Source organism: Rhamphochromis longiceps, linkage group LG1 (genome assembly GCF_057381845.1).
Source record: "Rhamphochromis longiceps isolate RC_006_pf linkage group LG1, R_longiceps_female_GT1.1, whole genome shotgun sequence".
NCBI lineage: Eukaryota > Metazoa > Chordata > Actinopteri > Cichliformes > Cichlidae > Rhamphochromis > Rhamphochromis longiceps.
In genome coordinates, this window is record NC_140557.1 from 17,836,831 (window position 1) to 17,856,794 (window position 19,964).

A 19,964-nucleotide genomic window follows, 5' to 3' on the forward strand; every position below is an offset into this window, starting at 1 on the left:
CCCTGCAGGGCAGGCGGACAGGAGTGTGGACCACCCAACTTTGTGAACATGCTAACTCAAGGAAAATGATACACTTATGGTATCTATTAAAACCCCCGGAGCGTCACGATTCCTGGAATATTACTTCTGAATCCTTTGTCTTTCTGTGATGAATATCAATACGAAAAATTGAGTTTTGGAATCAGTTTTATTCCTGCTATTTTTTGTTTTAGCTCCAAGCTTATTTCATTTTTACCCCATGGCCATAAAAGGCTGATCAGGTATTGTCACTCTGCTGGGTGGGCGGGTCTAACTTTCCTTAAGACTTTGGAAATTGATCCTCATCCAGGACTTAATGTAACAAAGGCGGGTTAAGCAGAGGCTCTCATGGATCTCAGCTGTTCAATCGTTTAATCAATCTTCATCACTAACAAGACGTTCCTAGTCCTTGGCCTTGTCAAGTTAAGACATTGTAGGACTTTTAGCACCACTTACTAAAAGACTGCACATGTGCATGATGTGTGTTTATGCATGCAAGACAAAAGGGAGAAGAACGGTAGTGCACAGACCTTTGGAGATGGGCGGTCATTATAAACATAGCAGACAACGGATTTTGAAAGCTACAAAGGTTGTTTGAATTCCTTGAGTGTCTGAGTTTTCCTCTAACACAGGTCAAAAATCAGAAGTGAGTCTATGTACAAGAGTGAGAGAGAGATGGACAGAGAGAACAGAAAACTATCTCAAGTGTTGGTTTGAAATTCAACAATGACCTGTAAACAAACTCGGTAAGCGTCAGCAAGAAAAGCGGTTATGATCATGGTGAAATAGAAGGACAAATTAGTTTTTCGTTTTGTTTTTTCATTCTTTTAAAACCAGTCCGTGGTTTGCGTGGTGAGTGGATATCTGTAACTATAAACTACTAGAACAAAGCCCCATTATCCTTTGGTAACTGGATGCTGGCAAGGCAAGAAAACATTCATTTGCTCATGGCGAAAAAAAAACCATGTAGTGCTATCAGGAAACTGACTGATGTCTATGTTGATCAGATGATACCATGAATCATCAGTTACCATCACCTCTGGACACAAACGCTTGTGTTGGACTGCCAGCCTCCTTGCTGATTGTTGTAGAACATTCAGGATCTTTACCTGTTTTGCCTTTGCGGTTGGCAGCAAGCATATTTCGTCTGTACACCTGTGCAATATATGTTAGGGCGTGCTCACACTAGGCACGGTTGCCTCATTCGAAGTTTGAGCATGAATGTCCCTCCTCACTGCCTGCCGTGCTTACACTGTCCTTAACAATCTGAGCCTGAGTACGCATCAGTTTGTCTCAGCATCTCAGCTCTTCTCATTCTCTTTCACACACATGCATGCCTTCCTGTAGAGGAAAAGCAGGACTTTTTTATGGCATTCTCTAGGACAGTGTTGGCACACTGTCCATGGGCATATTTGTCATTTACTTGAATTGATAAATAATCAAACTGAACTAAGCATTTTTTTTTATCCAAGACATCAGTCGCACTAGCCAAAAGAATTGGATTGAGCACCTCCTTTGAGTTTTATTATTATGCTTTTATACGTCTCTTTAATATAGCACAGTGTAAACATTGCTACTTAGCCATGGAACTCCAATTATTTTTATGATAGCTCCCAAACCTATAATTAAAATGTAATTACACATAATGCAGTTAAAAACTGTTTAAACTCCTGCTTAGACTACTTGTCCGCTAAGAAGCTTTGCTCCGAGGCAACCCCAATTTCTGCTTTTCCTAAATGAGATCAGTGTCATATGTTTCAACTGAAGTTGCTGTGGAAATGATGCCTTCAGGGGATGTTGTTTACACTGTAGGTTGTTGGTGTAGCTTAGATGTCCATTTCAGTGGGATGATTTGTTTGGATGTGCTCAGCCTTCCTGTCTTAGCAGGTTGAGTTCAGTGTTTGGTAAAACCATTGAATTTGGAAATAAAATCTTTATCTAGATTAACTCTGAAACATTTTTGTAGTGATTTGTTAAATGTGTTTACTGGACTGCTCTCAATTATTTCATTTTAAATAAAAAAACTAAAGATTTCCAATTCTCCAATGGTGGTTGCAGTACCTTAAATTTCTCAATCATTCCTTTTATGCTGATATTGCTGAACATAATATACACTAGTCACAAATTAATTTTATGTTGTTGTCATATGAATCTTGTCTCTTGAATCTTAGTTCAGCTTAGCTGAAATTGTGTTTTTATCTTGTTAGACTTCTTCTTTTTTTGTCTATCCCACTTCCCAGATTGTGACATTTCGTTATTTCTTTCCAATTAAAAAGAGCATGAGGTAGAGATTTATTCATCATCTGTTTGTTTAGACTTTTATTTTTTTTACTATGGGCACAAGTCTCTTTGAAAATGACCAGGAAATTATAGTGTTGACACAAGTTTATCAATAAAATGGTGCCATTCCAAGAAAAATTAGACAACCTAATGTAGACGCAGTTTTATAGCAAGAGCATTGTTTCAACATTGCACATTCATGCCACACATGAAGTCATTCTCTGCAGCAGATGCTTCAGCATCAAGAGTTTTTAAACCTCTCCTTTCTGTGTATGCAAGTGCACACCATGTTCAGGTTTTATCCTTCTTTCTCCTCTCAGCATGTATCTCTCTGCTTGGTTGCTAACTCTGACATTATCTTAGACTGTAAGCAACCTAATCATCTGTTCGTTTCGCTGCCACCCCTGCAGCTCACCCATCAAAGGCTGTTTACTTCTGTGCACGGCACATCTGAGAACATGATGAGCAGTTATTACCACAGCTATACTGAAGCCTCTGATAAAACCTCCCAGCCGATTAACACGGGTCTCATGACTCAAAACCTGTTTCTTCAGAAGAAGTCACATGGATATTTATTTTATATATTCTTTTTGTTTTATTGTTTTTTTTTTCTTGTCATTTGCAGTAAAAGACATAAAAGGTAGATTCAAAAATACTCTCACATCTGGCAGTGATTATTATGAAATCTCATCAACCTTTTCATGCTTCACATAATTGAGCCTTCCGTGTAACAACAGTGGAGCTTCTGTTTATTTGTATGTTTTAAAAAATGCCATCGGTGACAGATTTTACTGGGATATTTCAGTTTGCCGTGTATGTATGACTTGTTTTTGGTGTGATGTGGATATTATGGGTGTTTTGTATTCTCTGTGATGTGATAATGTGCATGTGGGTGTTTGCGATGGACTGAGGGATCAGACAGAGAGTGATGCCCTTATTTTTGTCTGGCGGTGACATTTTGCTGCTATTGTATGTTTTGTACTTAGTAGCTTTTATTTAAAGATATTGTGTGTTTTCAAAGTGAAACCCAGTAGAAGTTACATAAATGTAACAAAATACATAAATGTAATTTAACATAACATTTATTTACATACATTTATATAAATATAATGTTGCATAAATTAAATAAATGTTCTATTTTTTCTTTCATGTGAAAGCCTCTTTTGACTTGTAATTTCACCTTCAGTCTAATCAACACCTTTGCGAATCAAGTTGAATGCAGTCAAATTGAAGTGCAAATTAATGAGTCGTTTCATTGTTGAAGTGATTAGTCACACATTGTGTATACCACAATCATGATTCCACACTAAGAACACCATGGACTTTATATTGTTTATGCAACAATAACTTACTTGTATCCATGGTTTTGATTAAAAAAGAATGACAACCATTGACTATAGGCATTTTTTAAATTAAATCTGAGATATTTGCTTGTATGAGTGTCAGAAAGAAATTAAGTGATGTGTGTGTTTGCTTTGTACCAGTTGAATTTCTATTTTGTTACTCTGAATTTATTCAGTTTGCAACAATGACTTCAGAAGCACTCCCATTTTAGACCCCTGCCAAGAACAATTATACACACCTCGGTATTTTTCTCAAATAACTGATTTCCAATTAAATGTAAAAGTTTCTTCTTTTGCCTGTGTGCCACCTGTCCTTATCTCTTCTCTATAGAATTATAAAATACTGGCTCGTCTGGTGTTTGCCTCCAAAAAGCCCATTTTTAAGGTTTCATCATGAAAACAGCCTGCAGCTCATCTTGGCTTCACACTGGTTCTTATCTTTCTTATACAGGGAGTTAGCTCTTATCTTTAACTTGACACATGTCACACAATGTTTCTCCTTTTTTTTTTTCTTTTTTTAACGATCTGGCACTCCTTGGCAATGTTTCAGAATATAAGGAATCATCTTCTGGAAAACATACTAAATATGGTCAGGCAATTCAGTGTACCCATTTAGCTTTTGATTTTAGTTATGTGCAAATCTGGTAAATGACACAGAATCAGACCTCTGAAGGTGCATCATCATCAAGTTTATCCAAAGGTGCGGCACACACTTTCACAAATCCTTCTTTTTCATCTTTTTCAAGATAAATCAAATTTACCTGGTACAGATTGCTATCTGAATGTAGACAATAAATATATATATGCATTTTTAATTTAAATAAAACAGTTCTGCTTTTTGTTATTTTCATGATAAACCAGGTTTTAGCCCAATAATCAAGCATTACCAGAGGCCTGTACTGTGAAACAGGAATTTATTTAACCCTTGTTTAACCAGGAAGTCAACTCTTAACTTTAGTCTTAGATGGGTTTGAACCCTCTTAAGAGCGCTGATTTATTGGTTAGCAGGTAACTTCAGAGTTAACACGAAGTTTTCAGTGCTACATAGGTGGTTTTTGCTTGGGTACATGGTAAATTATGCTGAGGACCAAACCTTAATATATGGAGCAGGTTATGTTCAAGTGATCAACAGGTATGAAATCAGTCTGCTGAATAATTAGTTATCTGAAAATAACACAACATTGCTAGAAGATCCCTTCTGAATCCTTTGTGTTTCCTTCATGAATATCAGTAAGAAAAAAAGATGGTTTTGGAATCAATTTTATTCCTGCTATTTTTAGTTTTGGCTGAAAGCAATATTTAATTTTTAATTTTTACTTAACTTTAAAGCTGATTAGGTGTTGTCGTAACCACAACCGGTGGGTGGGTGTTCAGGCAGTGTGGACACCTACGTTTGTGAATGCAAGAATGAGGCAATTTAGGATTTTTGAAAATGAAACCATAGGCACAATTGCGAAAAATCTCAGATAAAATTGAATCTCAGTGATCTCAAACCAAAGGTTAAAGATTAGAGGTCAAGTTTTATGAAAATCTTGTGAATGCAATAAATTAAGAAGTCACTTCAGATTTTCAAATCGATATCATATGTGTAAATGTGTCTTAAAAGTTTGAATCCCAGTTACCTCAAGGTCAAAGGCCAGGTTTTCTGAAAATGTTGTGATCATAATAAATTGAAAAAGGAGTCACCTGAAGTTTTCAATATGATAACTACGGTCGAATCTACTAAGACACAGACACTGCATGCTCTTTGTTATTCATTTAAGTTGTGGTCCCACAGAAGGATATTCATTTAGGTGCCAAAAAAGAAGCTGCTATACTAAGTCTGTGAAGAAGATAGTCCAGAGTGACAAGTTGCTACCATGTGAGCATGCAGTAACCTTCATTCCTTCAGTCAGATCAAGTCTCCACTTGTCACATCCAGTTTCAAGACTATGAAGTGATGATGGCTAAAATACTCATGTTCAGGCTTCAGGACAGAATGTGTGACACCATGGTGCCAACAACCATTTTTATTTTTTTTTTCGTTTTTTTATGTACTGTCTATCATCCGTCTTCTAGCTTTAGCTGTGTTGCTTTTAAGTTGGGCTGCTGCATAACTCAAATGGGTTCCCAGAAGAAGCTGGGAGGTGGTGCTGTGGTATTATCTGAACTGTGAACTCGGAGAATCCCTATGCCATTGTGACTAAATATTGGAAATAAAAACAGGGTTAGAGACTCAAACACAAATGCATTAAGTGTTTTGTGATAATTTTTGTCATTAGAATATTGTCTAATAATCTGTTCTTCTATGTTGTACTGTTTGTTTTTGTTTTTTTAAAGGTGGAGCAGATCGTGGATAAGAGGCGGAATAAGAAGGGTAAGTGGGAGTATCTAATTAGGTGGAAAGGCTATGGAAGTAAAGAGGACACCTGGGAGCCAGAACACCATCTACTACACTGTGAAGAATTTATTGATCAGTTCAATAGCTCAAGACTGCACTCACACAAACGGCCCAAAGTTTCCAAAAACCGTGGAGAGCCCTTCATTCCTAGCCACCTTTCTGCAACAGATGACTCAAGAGCTAGATCTGAAGCTCGAAAAAAGAAAAGGACTAGTGGCTCAACTGTGGGGGTGAGAGTAGGGACTGTTCTAGGGATTGGAAGTGGAGGATCAGGAACCACTCAAAAGCAGAAAAAAGTGGGTGTAGGACCTGGAAAACATGCTTTAGGGGACAGAATGAGCAAAGCGATGACATTTAAAGCTCCTCCACCAGGCGGACCTCCGAATGTCCCGTCATTGAGGGTTCCTCATAATGGACTACAGAACGGAGAGATGGACTCTCTCATGTACAGGACTGCAGCAAGGTCACAGCGACTGCCCTCAGACAGGGTGGATGGAGAACTAGGACATATGGAAGCCAGCGGACAGCAGTTTACTACTGAACTAGGTAAGTTGTTAAGAAAAAGCAGATAGTATGGTAAACTGAGATGAGGTGATGCTGGATTTTTGAGGCACATATTGTTATAGAAATATGATTGTTGTTCTTATGCATGCCCGCTCAAACCCGTGCTCCTAAATCTTGTTTTTAAAACTTAATATTGGTACAGTAAGTATTTCATATATATATATATATATATATATATATATATATATATTATAGAAAAAAGGTTTTGCTCATAAATATAGATTTATTGCTGTGTGATTACATCTTTCAACAACTTAATGCATTCTCATGAACTTCGAATTAATCTATTAAAGATGCGTAGGAGTGGGTGCTGGTTCCTGTAAGCCACCATATTGCCCTGCCATCTGGAATACAGTGGCCAAGATGAACACTGCTGTTCTGCCTAATCACGTTTTATTCATGTGTCTAAAGACTGGCTGCATGCCTCTACGTTACATTTAATGTAAAGATCATATTTTACTCTTTAAAACAATTTATGAGTATTTAACATTTTTGCATCTTTCTCAGTCTGTAATTTTCCTCCTCCTCTTCATCTGTATCCTCCACCACTTCTCTCATTTCCACCCCATCCTATTCCTCTTTACATCAACTCTCATCTCCTGAACTGAAGTCAGGGTTGTAACACACAAAAAATGTGCATAAACATTTTTTTTTATTTATTCCCCAAATTGTCGCCATTAGTTTTTGTCAGCAGATTAGACTTGCTACTGTCCTGTGCACAGCTGACAACAAGCCAACCAAACAGCAACAACAGCTTGTTAACCTTATGCTAGATACTATGAGGCTTGAGTGTCCTAAAAATCACACTTTCTCCCTGATAAACAGTTTGATTACATTCTCGCATCATATCACAATTAATTCAGTTAGTTTCCCTGGCAAAAACAGCAGCCCTCACCAACAGAGGAGTTCAAGAGATCCTCAACACCTCACCTCAGTATCACTGTCATTGGATAGAAGTGAGAGTCACTGACTCGTTGACTCAGTTCACAAAGTTTTAAAACCTTCTCCAGAGTAAATAAACGTGGAGTTATTTGTCCTACAGTGTCCACTGTACCTGGATTTATGCACTTGAATTGGAAGTGGTAAGAAAACAGAATTCAGTTGACTGTAGTCTCAAATCTGCTGACATCTGGTGGTGAGATTTTACTTACTACCTCTTTAAGGAAGTGTGGCGTACAATAATTCCACCAAAAGTAAATAAAGTTCAAATAAATAATTAAAAGCCCAGAATTACCAGGATAATCACACCCATGATAAGTGTACATAAATTTCTGACAACGACTGTAAATGTAAAATGAATCCAGATTTGACCATAGCTTTTTTGTATTATCCCAACACCATGTCCTGTAGTGGCTTGTATATAGATAAGGATGATTTATTATATTTTTCCACCTCACCCATAACACTTACTACACCATGACAATAACCAGTAACCTGTAGTAGAAGTAATAGTGGCAGTAGTAGAAGCTATTTATTTATATATTTTAATGTTACCACAGTACCTCAGTCGCTCTTGTATCATACAAATGGCCTCACATACCTACTGTGGTTCTTTCGTGCTGATAACACCTTTGAATTTCACTCCTGGGTCACAGTCCAGTGCCTCAACCACTATAGTTAATCATTAATTATGTTTTTAAAAAGTCATCTTGATCTGTTTTAGCAGAAAATGAGAGAAAAAAGCTGAATAACTAAGCATACTAATACATAGTTGTAGGTTGAGTGTTTCCATTTTGCCTTTAGTTCAGAGGATGTTTTAAATTTTCTGATATAAAGATACTAGCTTTATGGCCACTTGCGTCATTTGCTTGTTTAACTGTGAGTATCTACTGGCTTTACAGTCATGAAACATGCTATGTAAGGCTTTATATTGTCTTTTCATTCAGTGGCACTATAGCAACATGAACAAGATGACTGTAAATAAATATGCCAAAAACATGTAAACCATATTTACCCCATATAGAACTGATCATCTGGTTTGATTTTGTTTAAATTACTTCATAAATAAAGACAATTACACAATTCTGAGGTCAAATGTAAACAATTTTCACTTTTCTTTTTAATCAGCTTAAGTCAAACTAAGCCCTCTTCTTGCTTTTTGTGGATACAATTTTTCTGATAAGCCTAAATTTCCAGTTGCAAACTGAATTTCTATTGCTTTTGGATATGATGACATCACTGTCATGGTATGATCCACAACATATCAATTCAATTTCTCAGTTGTTCATTAATTTCAAAGCATCCTAATTTAACAAGTGATTGTGATACTTTATAAAAGTCTGTTGTTTATTTATGAGGATGGTAGGGCTGCAGCACTAACCCATCCTAATGGCCATCACTCTGGGAGCTATTATAGTTACTAATCTCATAAGCCTCAAAAGACTGCCCTGCTCACCTCATCCAAAATCCTGTGCTCCACCCATTAACCCGTTGAAGTCAAACGGGTCCCTGTAAAGATGTCACTATTTTGCAGATCATTTCTGAAATTGTTAGTTCTAGACTGGATCAGTTCTTATGTGGGATCCAAACTATCCAAACAACTAATCACAGTCAAGTGTCCCTCCAGTTGCTTCACTCAAGCTGTATTATTTTATATCCATTGTTCACATCTTATGATATCTGTTTAGGTTCTCAGCCATCCACGTCATGGTAGTCTTGAGACCTTGTCTTTGAGTGTTGGACCTCTTTTTACCGAAAGAAATCCGGTTACCTTCTTTTCAAGTGCTCAACACTAGTGGATGATTGCAGAATTGGTTAGGAGAAAACTTTTTCAGTATCTAGCCAAGTCAAGACCAGGTACATAGACCTGCTCGAGAACCAGAGGAATTGGAACCAGAGGAATGTACTATAATGCAAGATTAATAGGTTAGAGCTCAGGTTAAAGTCAGTGTTCTGAAGTGTCTTTTTACCTGCCTTTTTACCTGCCTAGATCACTGTAATAACTTACAGATTCTCTGCCAGAGAAATATAATTTTTGCAAGTGGTAATGCTGTACTTTACTAAAACCACTGAATAAAGCGCAAACTGTCCATCATATTGTTACAGGAATACCTGTGTATTGATTTGCTGATGCATAAAATGTATAAATGTTACCAGTAGATTAAAGTATCGCTTGCACTGCTGGAATTGCAGCGATTAGAACACAGAACTCTCATGAAGAGTACCTATTCAAGCAGTAAAATTAATTTCACTTTTTTATCTGCCAACAAATTAAAGTGATTCCCATTTTCCTTTATTAGATATTAGACAGGAGATGTGAATGTTTAAATGTTTCAGTTTAAAGTTTCGGAGCTCTAATGTGCAGCTGTCACCTTAGAACAGCGGCACTCTGCAATAAAAATAATTAACTTGAACTAAAATGTAGTGTTAACCTCTTTATTTGTGTAAGTGTTGCATTTCACTGTTCTGTTTTGGGGTTTGTTTGTTTTTTTATGTTCTTGTGAAGATATGACCTGAGTCACACCGTGCCACTTGGTGAAGAGTGCTGTAAAAATAAAATAGGGGAGACATGATGGAATTAATGAGCTGATATCCAGCCTCCCCTAGCACTGTCCTCTGAACCCACTGCTCCACCCCTCCCTTGCAGCTGAGCCTGCCACTGTTCTTTATAGAGTTTTAATTACCATTTTATCACCATCCTTATCATCTGTCTGTGACTGGAGTAGGTGGCACTCATAGGGATCACTTTTGTGGGAAAGAAGTCATATGACCTGTGAAATGCCCTTTTTTTTTTTTAGCTTTGAAGTGAACATGCATAAAGCATAAGGCAGGAAGCTGGCCTTAGTGGAGAAAGCTGACAACCACCAATGTAATATCTGTTATTTCTAACTGGGGTTTTAAGTCAGGCCAGCTAATGCAAAGAAAGCCTGGCTGTGTAAGTGTGCAGTAAACCCCTCAGGCCACTAGTGTTCATTGATAATATTACCTCTGATGGAAGTAGTCACATAATGCATGGGGCTGTACTCTGCTTGAATTCAGCCATATGCTGCAAAACTCTTTGGCCCTTCACAGTGCAAATGGATAATGAAGCATACTACCAAAGCAACCCAGGAGTTTCTCAAGGTAAAGAAAATGGATAGTCTTCAGTGGCCAAGTTAGTCACCTGATCTCAGTGTAGTAGAGCAGCCTTTCTGTTACTGAAGGCAAAATTGAATACAGAAATACAAATAAACAAGCAGAAACTGAAGACAGCTGCAGTAGCCTGGAAGAGCATCTCAAGAGAGGAAACACAGCATTTCATGAACTACAGGAGTTCTAGCCTTATGGCAGTCATTAACTGCAAGATTTTACATACAAGTAAAAATATAAGTAAAATATTTTAAAAAGTCATAATATTTAAAATGATGTTAGCTTGTTGAATTACTTCCAAGTCTCTGAAAATGAAGACATAAGTATCAAAATGGTTGTAAGCACTTAACAATGTATGTAATAATTTAGTTTTGAATAATAGATGAAAGCCTGCGCTTCAATCACAGCTTTTTTGTTCATTTAAGTTCTGCTGTGGTGGTGCACAAAGTCAAAATCACAAAAAAAAAGTCATTGTCCAAACATTAATGGACCCAATTAAGGTGGTGACACAATTTCAGAATTGGCACCCAAAAAACCCCCACAGTACCTACAAATTAGTTTTGTTTTCAAGCTTGCTGTAAAAAATAAATCAAATTAGCTTTTTAAATGAAGTCACTATTAGTCAAGTTTCAGATTGTGTTAATTAAAGAAAACAAATTCCCAATGTATGATGATTATTTAAAAGTGCATTCTTATATTTTCAGGCAAGAAATACTTTACTTTTATCTTCAGTCAACATGAACTTTATTGTTTAAGGACCAGAGTTTTGTCTCCATATTTTCATCAGTCATAAATTTGGCTGGAAAAGCATCACACCATTTGCTCTAGTAAAAAGACTCTTGTGTACCTGAGTAATTTCTGATTTATTCTGGTTATTTTTTACCACAGCATCACTAGATGTTCTTAGATGAGGAACATGTGCTTTGTCTGACTCATTTTTCTTTCTGCCTTTAATCATTTATCTTGTAAAAGTCTACAGCTGAGAATGTGGTACTCGACCCTCTTGGACATTTCTTTTTCTTTCTCAGTGCAGATGAATCAGTGATTTCTGTGCATTAGATATTACACTGCTCCTGTACGTTAATGCTCCTTTGTGTGACAAGACCTGAAAATTACACTGATTGCTTTTAAAATGTGAACATGAGATTGCATGTAAATATAACTGTGGGCAATTTCCAAGGTTGAAATGTTAATGCAATCAAGTTGAAATTCACTGAATCACACCAAGAGAGTTGTGATATTGTGCAGAGAGAATACCCTTAGATGACACATGTATATGTAAAAGTAGGTGTAATTGTCCACATCGCATAATAACACTGGGAACGACTAAGAAATTCAAATTTAATTAAAATCATTGCTAGTATAAAATTATTCAGGCTAAAAAACCCCAAAACAAAACGCATTACTGAAAAAATAATCATTTTTTTGAGTTCAGATAATGTAGTATTTTCTAGACTTCTGTATATGGACTATGTATCTTTTTTTCTTTTCCTTCAGCTTTCAGCTCCAAGTATTAATAAATAATATTATAGTATAAAGAAATGTAGTAAAACTAAAAGGATGAATTTTTTTATTAGGAACTTGTAGGCTTGATAGGCTAAACACAACATTTATTTGATAGTTGGAGTAACTTTGCAGGCTTTGTTTAACACTGTGACATGAAAAAGACTCAGGCCACACTGTGGCAGCAAAGATAATTTGCTGTAAGGAAGGGTTGGGTGTTCTCCAGATTTCAAATACACTGATCAGGCACAACATTGTGGCTGCTGACAGGTGAAGTGAATAACACTCATTATCTCTTCATCATGGTAGCTGTTAGTGGGTGAGATATATCAGGGAGCTAGTGAATATTTTCTCCTCAAAGTTGATGTGTTCGAAACAAGAAAAATGGGCAAGTGTAAGCATTTGTGCGAGCCCGAGAAGGGCCAAATTGTGATTGTTAGACTAACTGGGTCAGAGATTCTCTAAAACTGGGGTTATGGGGTTTTCCCAGTCTGCAGTGGTCAAAATGCAAGAAAAGTGATCCAAGAACGAAACTGTGGTGAACCAATGATAGGGTCATGGGTGGCCAAGGCTCACTCACACATGGGGAGCAAAGGCTGGCACATGTGATCCAATCCAAAAGATGAACTACTGTATCTTAATGCTTGCTCAATCATCCAGGTAAGGAAATCCCAAAAAGTTGATTATATTCATCTGAATGTAACGTTTTCAGTGGAAGAAACATTTCGTCACTCATCCAAGTCACTTCTTCAGTCTCAGCGGACGCTTTTAAAAGGTCCGCAGTCTAACCAAACTAATATTTATCGAATAATTTCTCTGTGCGAAGTGCAAATCAAAGTCCCTTTTTTTAATGCTCTTTCTTAAAAAATATATTTCACCCTTAAACTTGGATTTGGAAGCACTTTGTAATTGCAATAGCAATAATTGCAATAGCCAACTGTAATAGATTTTTTCTTTTCTTTCAGTTGCTGTCAATTATTTTAAAACGTTCTAGAAGACAGACTGACCTGTTCTGTCACTTCTTGTATGAATCAGGCTCACCTTTAGCCAATGGGAAGATGCACCTACACAGCTCAGTGAAGTGGAAGCTGGCTGAGGAGAAAGGCTACGTTTTTGACAAGCGTCTCAGGTACAACGTGCGACAGAACGAGAGCAATTGTCGATTTCGAGACATTGTGGTCAGGAAGGAAGAGGGCTTCACGCATGTCCTGCTCTCCAGCCAAACAACAGATAACAATGGTCTGACGCCAGAGGTGAGAACAAAAAAAACACACGAGTGCTGTGCCCATGTTACATTTTTCATTTGATTAGTGCATGTCGGTTTATTTATATTTACATAATTTATATTTTGTGCTTCGCTGACACGTATTAATTGGTGTTGATTGTATCCTAGTTGCCATGGAGTTCTGTTTGGGGGGGAAAAAAAGAAACCATGAAAGTTTGCCCAGTAACTGTTGTAGAGATGCCCTGGAGCTATGCAGTAGTTCCCTAACTGCTCAAGGGGAGTTTTTCAGGAGACGGTTTTAGAAAACTGTGGTTTTATTTGACAGCTGCCAGGTGTGAAAATGCTAGCTGCATAAATCTAACACAGGGCACTGCTGAAAAGGGGGCACAGTTTCCTCAAAGCTGCCTCCTAACAAACAAGGCTTCAACAAGTTTAGCAATTAGGGGTACATATAATGCAGTGTTTTGCCATCTGTTGTTACTGCAGCAAAATGCCAGTTGAACTAGTGAGGAAATTATGCTGCAAGATCATTGAGGAAGTCTTTATGTAATTATTCTTAGAGAGAGAACTGGATACCCTAGAGATAATCGCCAATGATTTCTTCATAGCTGTTTGCTATTTAGGAATATCACTCCCATTGCTTCTACAGGCTATGGTCTCCAGGAGGCATGGGCATCATTAACATAAACATTATTCATAGTATGTAAATGGGACAACTGGAATATTGTTTTGAGAATATAGTTTGGCTGTCATTAATTTCCCGACTTCTAAAATAGGAGTACCCTTAACTAGTTAATGAGAAATATAAACCAATGTTTGTTCTTTTTTATTTGCAGTGCATTCTCAAAAAATATATTATTTAAAATGTAAATTTGTGAGTACAAAAAGAAACTTTTAAAATGAATTCTGCCTTTTCAGTCTCTCCATTACTTGATAAGATTAAGGTATAAAATGACAAAAAGTTTTTGGTTGATTTCTTAATAGATTATTCAGGGCCTTACTGTTTTGAGAAACACTTCTGATTATGTGTAATGATATACCAGCTGAGTCTTCTCTACAGGCGTTTAGGGGGCATAATCTGTACCAAGCTGTGTCCTCCCACTTTTGATGAGTTTTCTTACGCTCTTGTCAGTAATTTGGTGATCACCTGCTAACTCCATGTCAGTCAAACTACCTTAAAAAAATCATAATCTAGCAGTGAAACAAACTGTAGATGTTGAACTTTATAGCCATAGTAACAGACGGTGTCTAAATCTGTAATTTAAATCGCTGATCAGAACCTGTAACCTATATTTGTATATTCAGGTTTTTTGTGCATAAAGGTTTTATTTATTGTTTTTCTTAATGACCCTATGAAGTGAGAACAGAAATATTTGAACTCGGTGTAGAATTTGCTTCAAGTTGCATCTATTTGTGGTCGTTCTTTTTGCTTAATCAGACATGGTTATTATCAGTATATCCAGGTGTAGTGCTTCAGTGGATTAAAGTGTTAGGTTACCCTAGTTGCACACTTTCCACAGCCCATGTGTATGTCCACATGGGTAGAAGTGACTTGAGGGTGAATCAAAGGATGATTAAGGGTAAATGCAAGGCTGTCCGATTTACTGAGAGAGCACAGATTTGTCAGCACATGCCACACTACTGGGGTAACAACTTTGCATTTGCCCTCCAAGTAGACTCTAAATAGACTGGAAGACGGTATTAGTCCAAACATAGCTGACTTTGTGTGCATCAACAAGGCAGATACAACATAGACTCATTCGTCTAAAATATATCACTATAGTTTTACTCAGGCTTTGCTCAACGGAGGCATAAAACTCAAACTTAAAAAACTGGGTGAAGAGCTTGAGAAAGGCTGGAGCATGTGCATCTGCAGTACTTGATGTCATTTAATGGCTCTCTTCTATGCAGCTTTGTGAACTGTGATGATTCACTCGTTGATCTGGCTGCCTGCAGGATTCTTCCAGCCCATGATTGGTTGCTCACTTCCACACTCCAATCAACAACAAGCTGGTCTATTTAAATTTCCTATGAGTGATTTCAGTAACTTGCTCTCCCCAGATGCATACCAGCAGCTGAATTTTGATTTCTGTTTCAGTTTTAATTTAAAGGATTTAATGGAGATACTATTTAAACTGTTTAGTAATTCAAGCAATTTCCATACCATTTTACTGTTTATAGAGTAGGTGTATACTTTTGCTTGAAGCTGAAATATAATTATTATCCCGGATGACCCCCCCAAATTAAGTTCCTCAAAAGCCTAAGGGATGAGGGGAGTAACAACAGGGGAAAAGAAACTGAGAAAAGAAAAAGAGTAGCCCATGAAAATGTGGTTTTCATTTAAAAGAATAGAGCTGAAAGAGAGAGCTACACAGGTATACACACCAAACAAACGACAACCACAAACTAAAATACACTGAAAAGAGATTGTTAACAAACAAGTTAATAGAGAAAAAAATTGCTTTCGACAGACATTAGGTACTCAGTAAAAGCTCCAAAGAACCACTAATCTGACAGTCAAATCTCCGGCCAAAGACACTACTACAACTCACCACTCTCAGGGCTGGCCCACACACTGAGACCAAACCGCTTAACACCAGCGTTTACAGTGTTGAGTGGCTAATTGCTGAGTTCCTCCAAGGGAAATGGATGACAGCTGAGTTCAGGGAGAAACAGGACACATCCACATGCACGCAAACCCCAATATGTACTAATATACCCACTGACATTAAAAAAAAAAAAAAAAAATCAGGGTTATTAATGTGGGCAACACAGATGTGTAATTAGCAGTGCTGCCATACAGGAAGAAGGTCCTGGGTTCAAATCCAGATTCGGGTCTTTCTGTCTTGTATTAGCATGTCCAAAAACATGTGTGGGTTAGGTTAACTGGCCATTCTAAATTAGCCATAGTATGAATGAACAGAATAGTGACTAGTGTCCAGGTTGTGACCGTTTCTTGCTCCATGACAGCTGCAGTGGCCTCCAGCTCCTCCTACCATACCTGACCCTGATCTGTATCTGCATCTCTGTTTTGTATTAATAACACGTTAGTACGCTAAAAACATTCAGCTGTTCTTTTTTTGTGCATCATTTGCACAGTTGTGGATAAACACTTTTTCTCTACCTCCTGTCATTTATATTTTGAGAGTAATTCATTCTGGTCTGTAACCATACAGAAAAACATTTATTTATTTTAAATTTCATCTGTGTAAAATTGAACCTCGTTAATAAATGAATGAGGTTCAATCTGTCAATGTTAACAGGTCTTTTTTTAGAGGTCTATTAAAATATTATGGCATTAGCCACAAATTACATGCAAGCCAAAATCATCTGCCTTCGGCTCATAACCCTAGCAAACAGGATTTTCATCTTCTCAGATTGTAGGATGTGTCTCACATCTTCCACAGAGGGTGGTTCTGGCTTTGATACAGCATCATAAGCACGGCAGTCTGTACTTCACAAGCACCGAAGTGGCCTAAACTATGTGTGCACATGTGTGTGTACTTTCATCTGTGACACTAAGCTCGTAAGCTGTGGGCTCATCAAACAGCTCAGATAGCTCCTTATATGTCTCTCAGTCTTTGAAGCCACAGGAACAAGAGAGTCTACGGATGTGCTTACTGAGAAAATCTTGAAAAATATCCCAGTTCCTTTTTCTTCTAAACACTCAGTGCTGGCTGTAAGTGAGAAAGTCCCCCTATCTATTAACTGGTACACTTTCTATCACCTTTCTGGCCTAAAGTATTGTAGCTTTCTATTATAATCCCATTGTTTTTCAACCAACTGGGTTTTCTTTCCCCATTTCATCAATAAATAAAAGAGAAGTAAGAAATTAAAAAGTGAGAAATATCCTTAACATTTTCTTTGAAATGGCTAGTTCTTGCATCCACAAGAAAAACAAATTTCTGTTCTGATAAATTTAAAATATTCTTACAGAAAAAAGTGCTGATGCTGATCAGTTTTCTATGTTATTTGCCCTTTTCTAGTTTTATTATACATTAACATATAACAAGATGTTCAAGAAACATGTAGCAGCCGAACAACTTTTTTTGGACCTCCTCAACAGTTCTTCAAATATTGAGGAACACCTTCTCAAATTAAAACCAAGACTCAGCACTTTAACACAACATTTTCTTCTAAACTAAATGTCCTGAAGATTAAAGCACAGAGCATCTCATTAATTGTCTCAATGATAAACATGCCTAAATGCAGACTGCAGCAGATTTATCTACTAACGTCTTCAAGTTCTCCGACTCCTCATGAATGTCACTTTGATCGCCCTCCTCTTTCTCTGTTTGATCGAGTGGAACTAGCATCTGTTCATTTCTCCTTCATGTATCTGAGCAAGTGTTTCATTCACCTCCTAAAATAATGACATTTGTAATTTCTCACTTTCTGTCATGCTCGTTTATACACACACACACACACACACACACACACACACACACACACACACACACACACACACACACACACACACACAAATGGTTTCCATCATTGTAGAGGATATTACATTGACTTGCATTAATTTCCTGGAGACTTATCCTTACCTTAATCAAAACGTGCTTGCCTAACCCTTACATTCACTATTAAATTTCATTATGAGAACATGCTTTTTGTGCCCAACCACGTCACTGTGTAAACGGACTTGTGTCCCCACAACATGAGTAATTCAAATACGGAGACAACACAGCACACACGGTTAAAACTGGGGTCAGATTATGTGCTTGGTGAGACATAGAGAATTAAGTTCACTTTTGAGGTTGAATGGTTAATATGGGTCAGGAGTGATAATCTGATTAAAATGCAACAACACAGTGTGCAGACTGACTGCAGAAAGTGACATGGTGGTGTGGGTGTGGGGCTGGGGTTTGTCGGGTTGACTGTCTGACAATGTCGGCAAACTCTCTTGTTTATCAGATGAGACAAAGGCCAAACTCTTAATACTGAATTTTGCATATATTGTTTTAACTGGCAGCATGAAACGTGTCTCTTTACAGACTACTAAAATGTACTGGGCCCAGTTGTTGACATACCATACTGCAAGGAGGTTATATTCAAGTAAAGTCTGACCAATGTTTTCTTAAAATACTCTTTTTTTTTTAAAATTCTTATTATAACATTTAGAAGTTTACAGACACAGCTTTTCTTCCTTTGTAACGCATGCAGCCATAAGGAGTGGGAATTGTTAACATACAGTTAAACCAGTTGTTGCTGATGGGCAGGGTGTCAAGGAAACAAGCTGCATAGTGCTAGTTGTCACATTAACATCTTACCCACAACAACCCCTGCTCACAGAGTAACATCAAGTAACTAGAAACCATTTCACCGCTAAGCTGACCTTCTACACAGAAACTAAGCTTATTGGAGCAAAAGTCTAAAAGCTTGTTTTGATTTATTTTTTGCCCTTTAAATTTAAGTAGAGAATGTAAATTGTATAGTATTTATGCAATATATATATATATATATATATATATATATATATATATATATATATATATATATATATATATATATATATTTATTTATTTAGCATGTTTAAACTGAATATCTCAAGCTTGTTCCTTCAAAGTGAAATTTTGTTAGATGCTGTGATGTGCTACACAGTTTTCAGTCTCTGTTAACTGCAAGGATACAGAAGGAAGTCTTGTAGTCCCAGTGCTGGTCTTTTTTTCTTTTCTCTGCTCTGGGCATTGCAATAAAAAATAATGATGTACCTAGTGGATCTTCAGTTTTACTCTGAGGATTCAGAACCTATATTTAAGCTATTTCCTTCCCAACCAGTCCTCTTTTGTTGGTTAAGAATGTAATACACATTTGTTCTTCTTTCTCTTCAGATCATGAAGGAAGTTTGTCGAGCTTTGGGTAATGCCGCTGCGGATGACAGTAAATTACTACTGCTCAGTTCAGTGGGGACTGTTTTCTGCAGTGGCCTGGAGCCATCGTATCTGATAGGGCGTCTGTCCACTGACCGCAGAAAAGAGAGCAGCCGCATCGCAGATGCTGTACGGTAAGAAGAAATCACTCCACTACAGGCAGCAACTCTTTTGTGTGTTACCATTAGTCTTGATAGAGTCACTGCTGATCATTCTGTGACCCCTTTAGGGACTTTGTGTTGGCATTCATCCACTTCAAGAAACCCATTGTGGTGGCAATAAACGGCCCTGCTCTGGGCTTGGGAGCATCCATCCTGCCACTGTGCGATGTGGTGTGGGCCAGTGAAAGGGCCTGGTTCCAAACTCCATGTGCAGCCCTGCACCTCACTCCTTCTGGATGCTCCTCTTATACCTTCCCTCAAATACTGGGCGTCGCTCTTGTGGGTCCCATCAAAATCTATTTTTTAGCAAAATTCCACGTAATGTTATGTGGTTCCACCGATAGCATTTTTTCTCCTTCATTCCAGGCCAATGAGATGCTCTTCTGTGGAAGAAAACTCACAGCACAAGAAGCATGCAGTCGAGGGCTCGTGTCGCAGGTCTTCTGGCCAACCACATTCAACCAAGAGGTGATGCTGCGTGTGAAGGAAATGGCATCTTGTAGCGCAGTGGTAAGTCTTGTTGATCTACACAATGCAGAAGGCAAA

At 37.6% G+C, this 19,964-nt stretch overlaps 1 protein-coding gene across 1 annotated transcript in view; it reads left to right on the top strand.

Annotated features, from left to right (window-relative positions):
* The window catches only part of LOC146678546 (chromodomain Y-like protein 2), a 46,513-nt gene that overhangs the window by 24,996 nt on the left and 1,553 nt on the right, over positions 1–19,964 (top strand). The window contains exons 2-6 of the mRNA XM_085400780.1: positions 5,961–6,567; positions 13,192–13,409; positions 19,219–19,391; positions 19,487–19,697; positions 19,785–19,928. Coding sequence (XP_085256906.1) covers positions 5,961–6,567; positions 13,192–13,409; positions 19,219–19,391; positions 19,487–19,697; positions 19,785–19,928 — 1,353 coding nt within the window. The remainder of the gene's footprint in view (positions 1–5,960; positions 6,568–13,191; positions 13,410–19,218; positions 19,392–19,486; positions 19,698–19,784; positions 19,929–19,964) is intronic.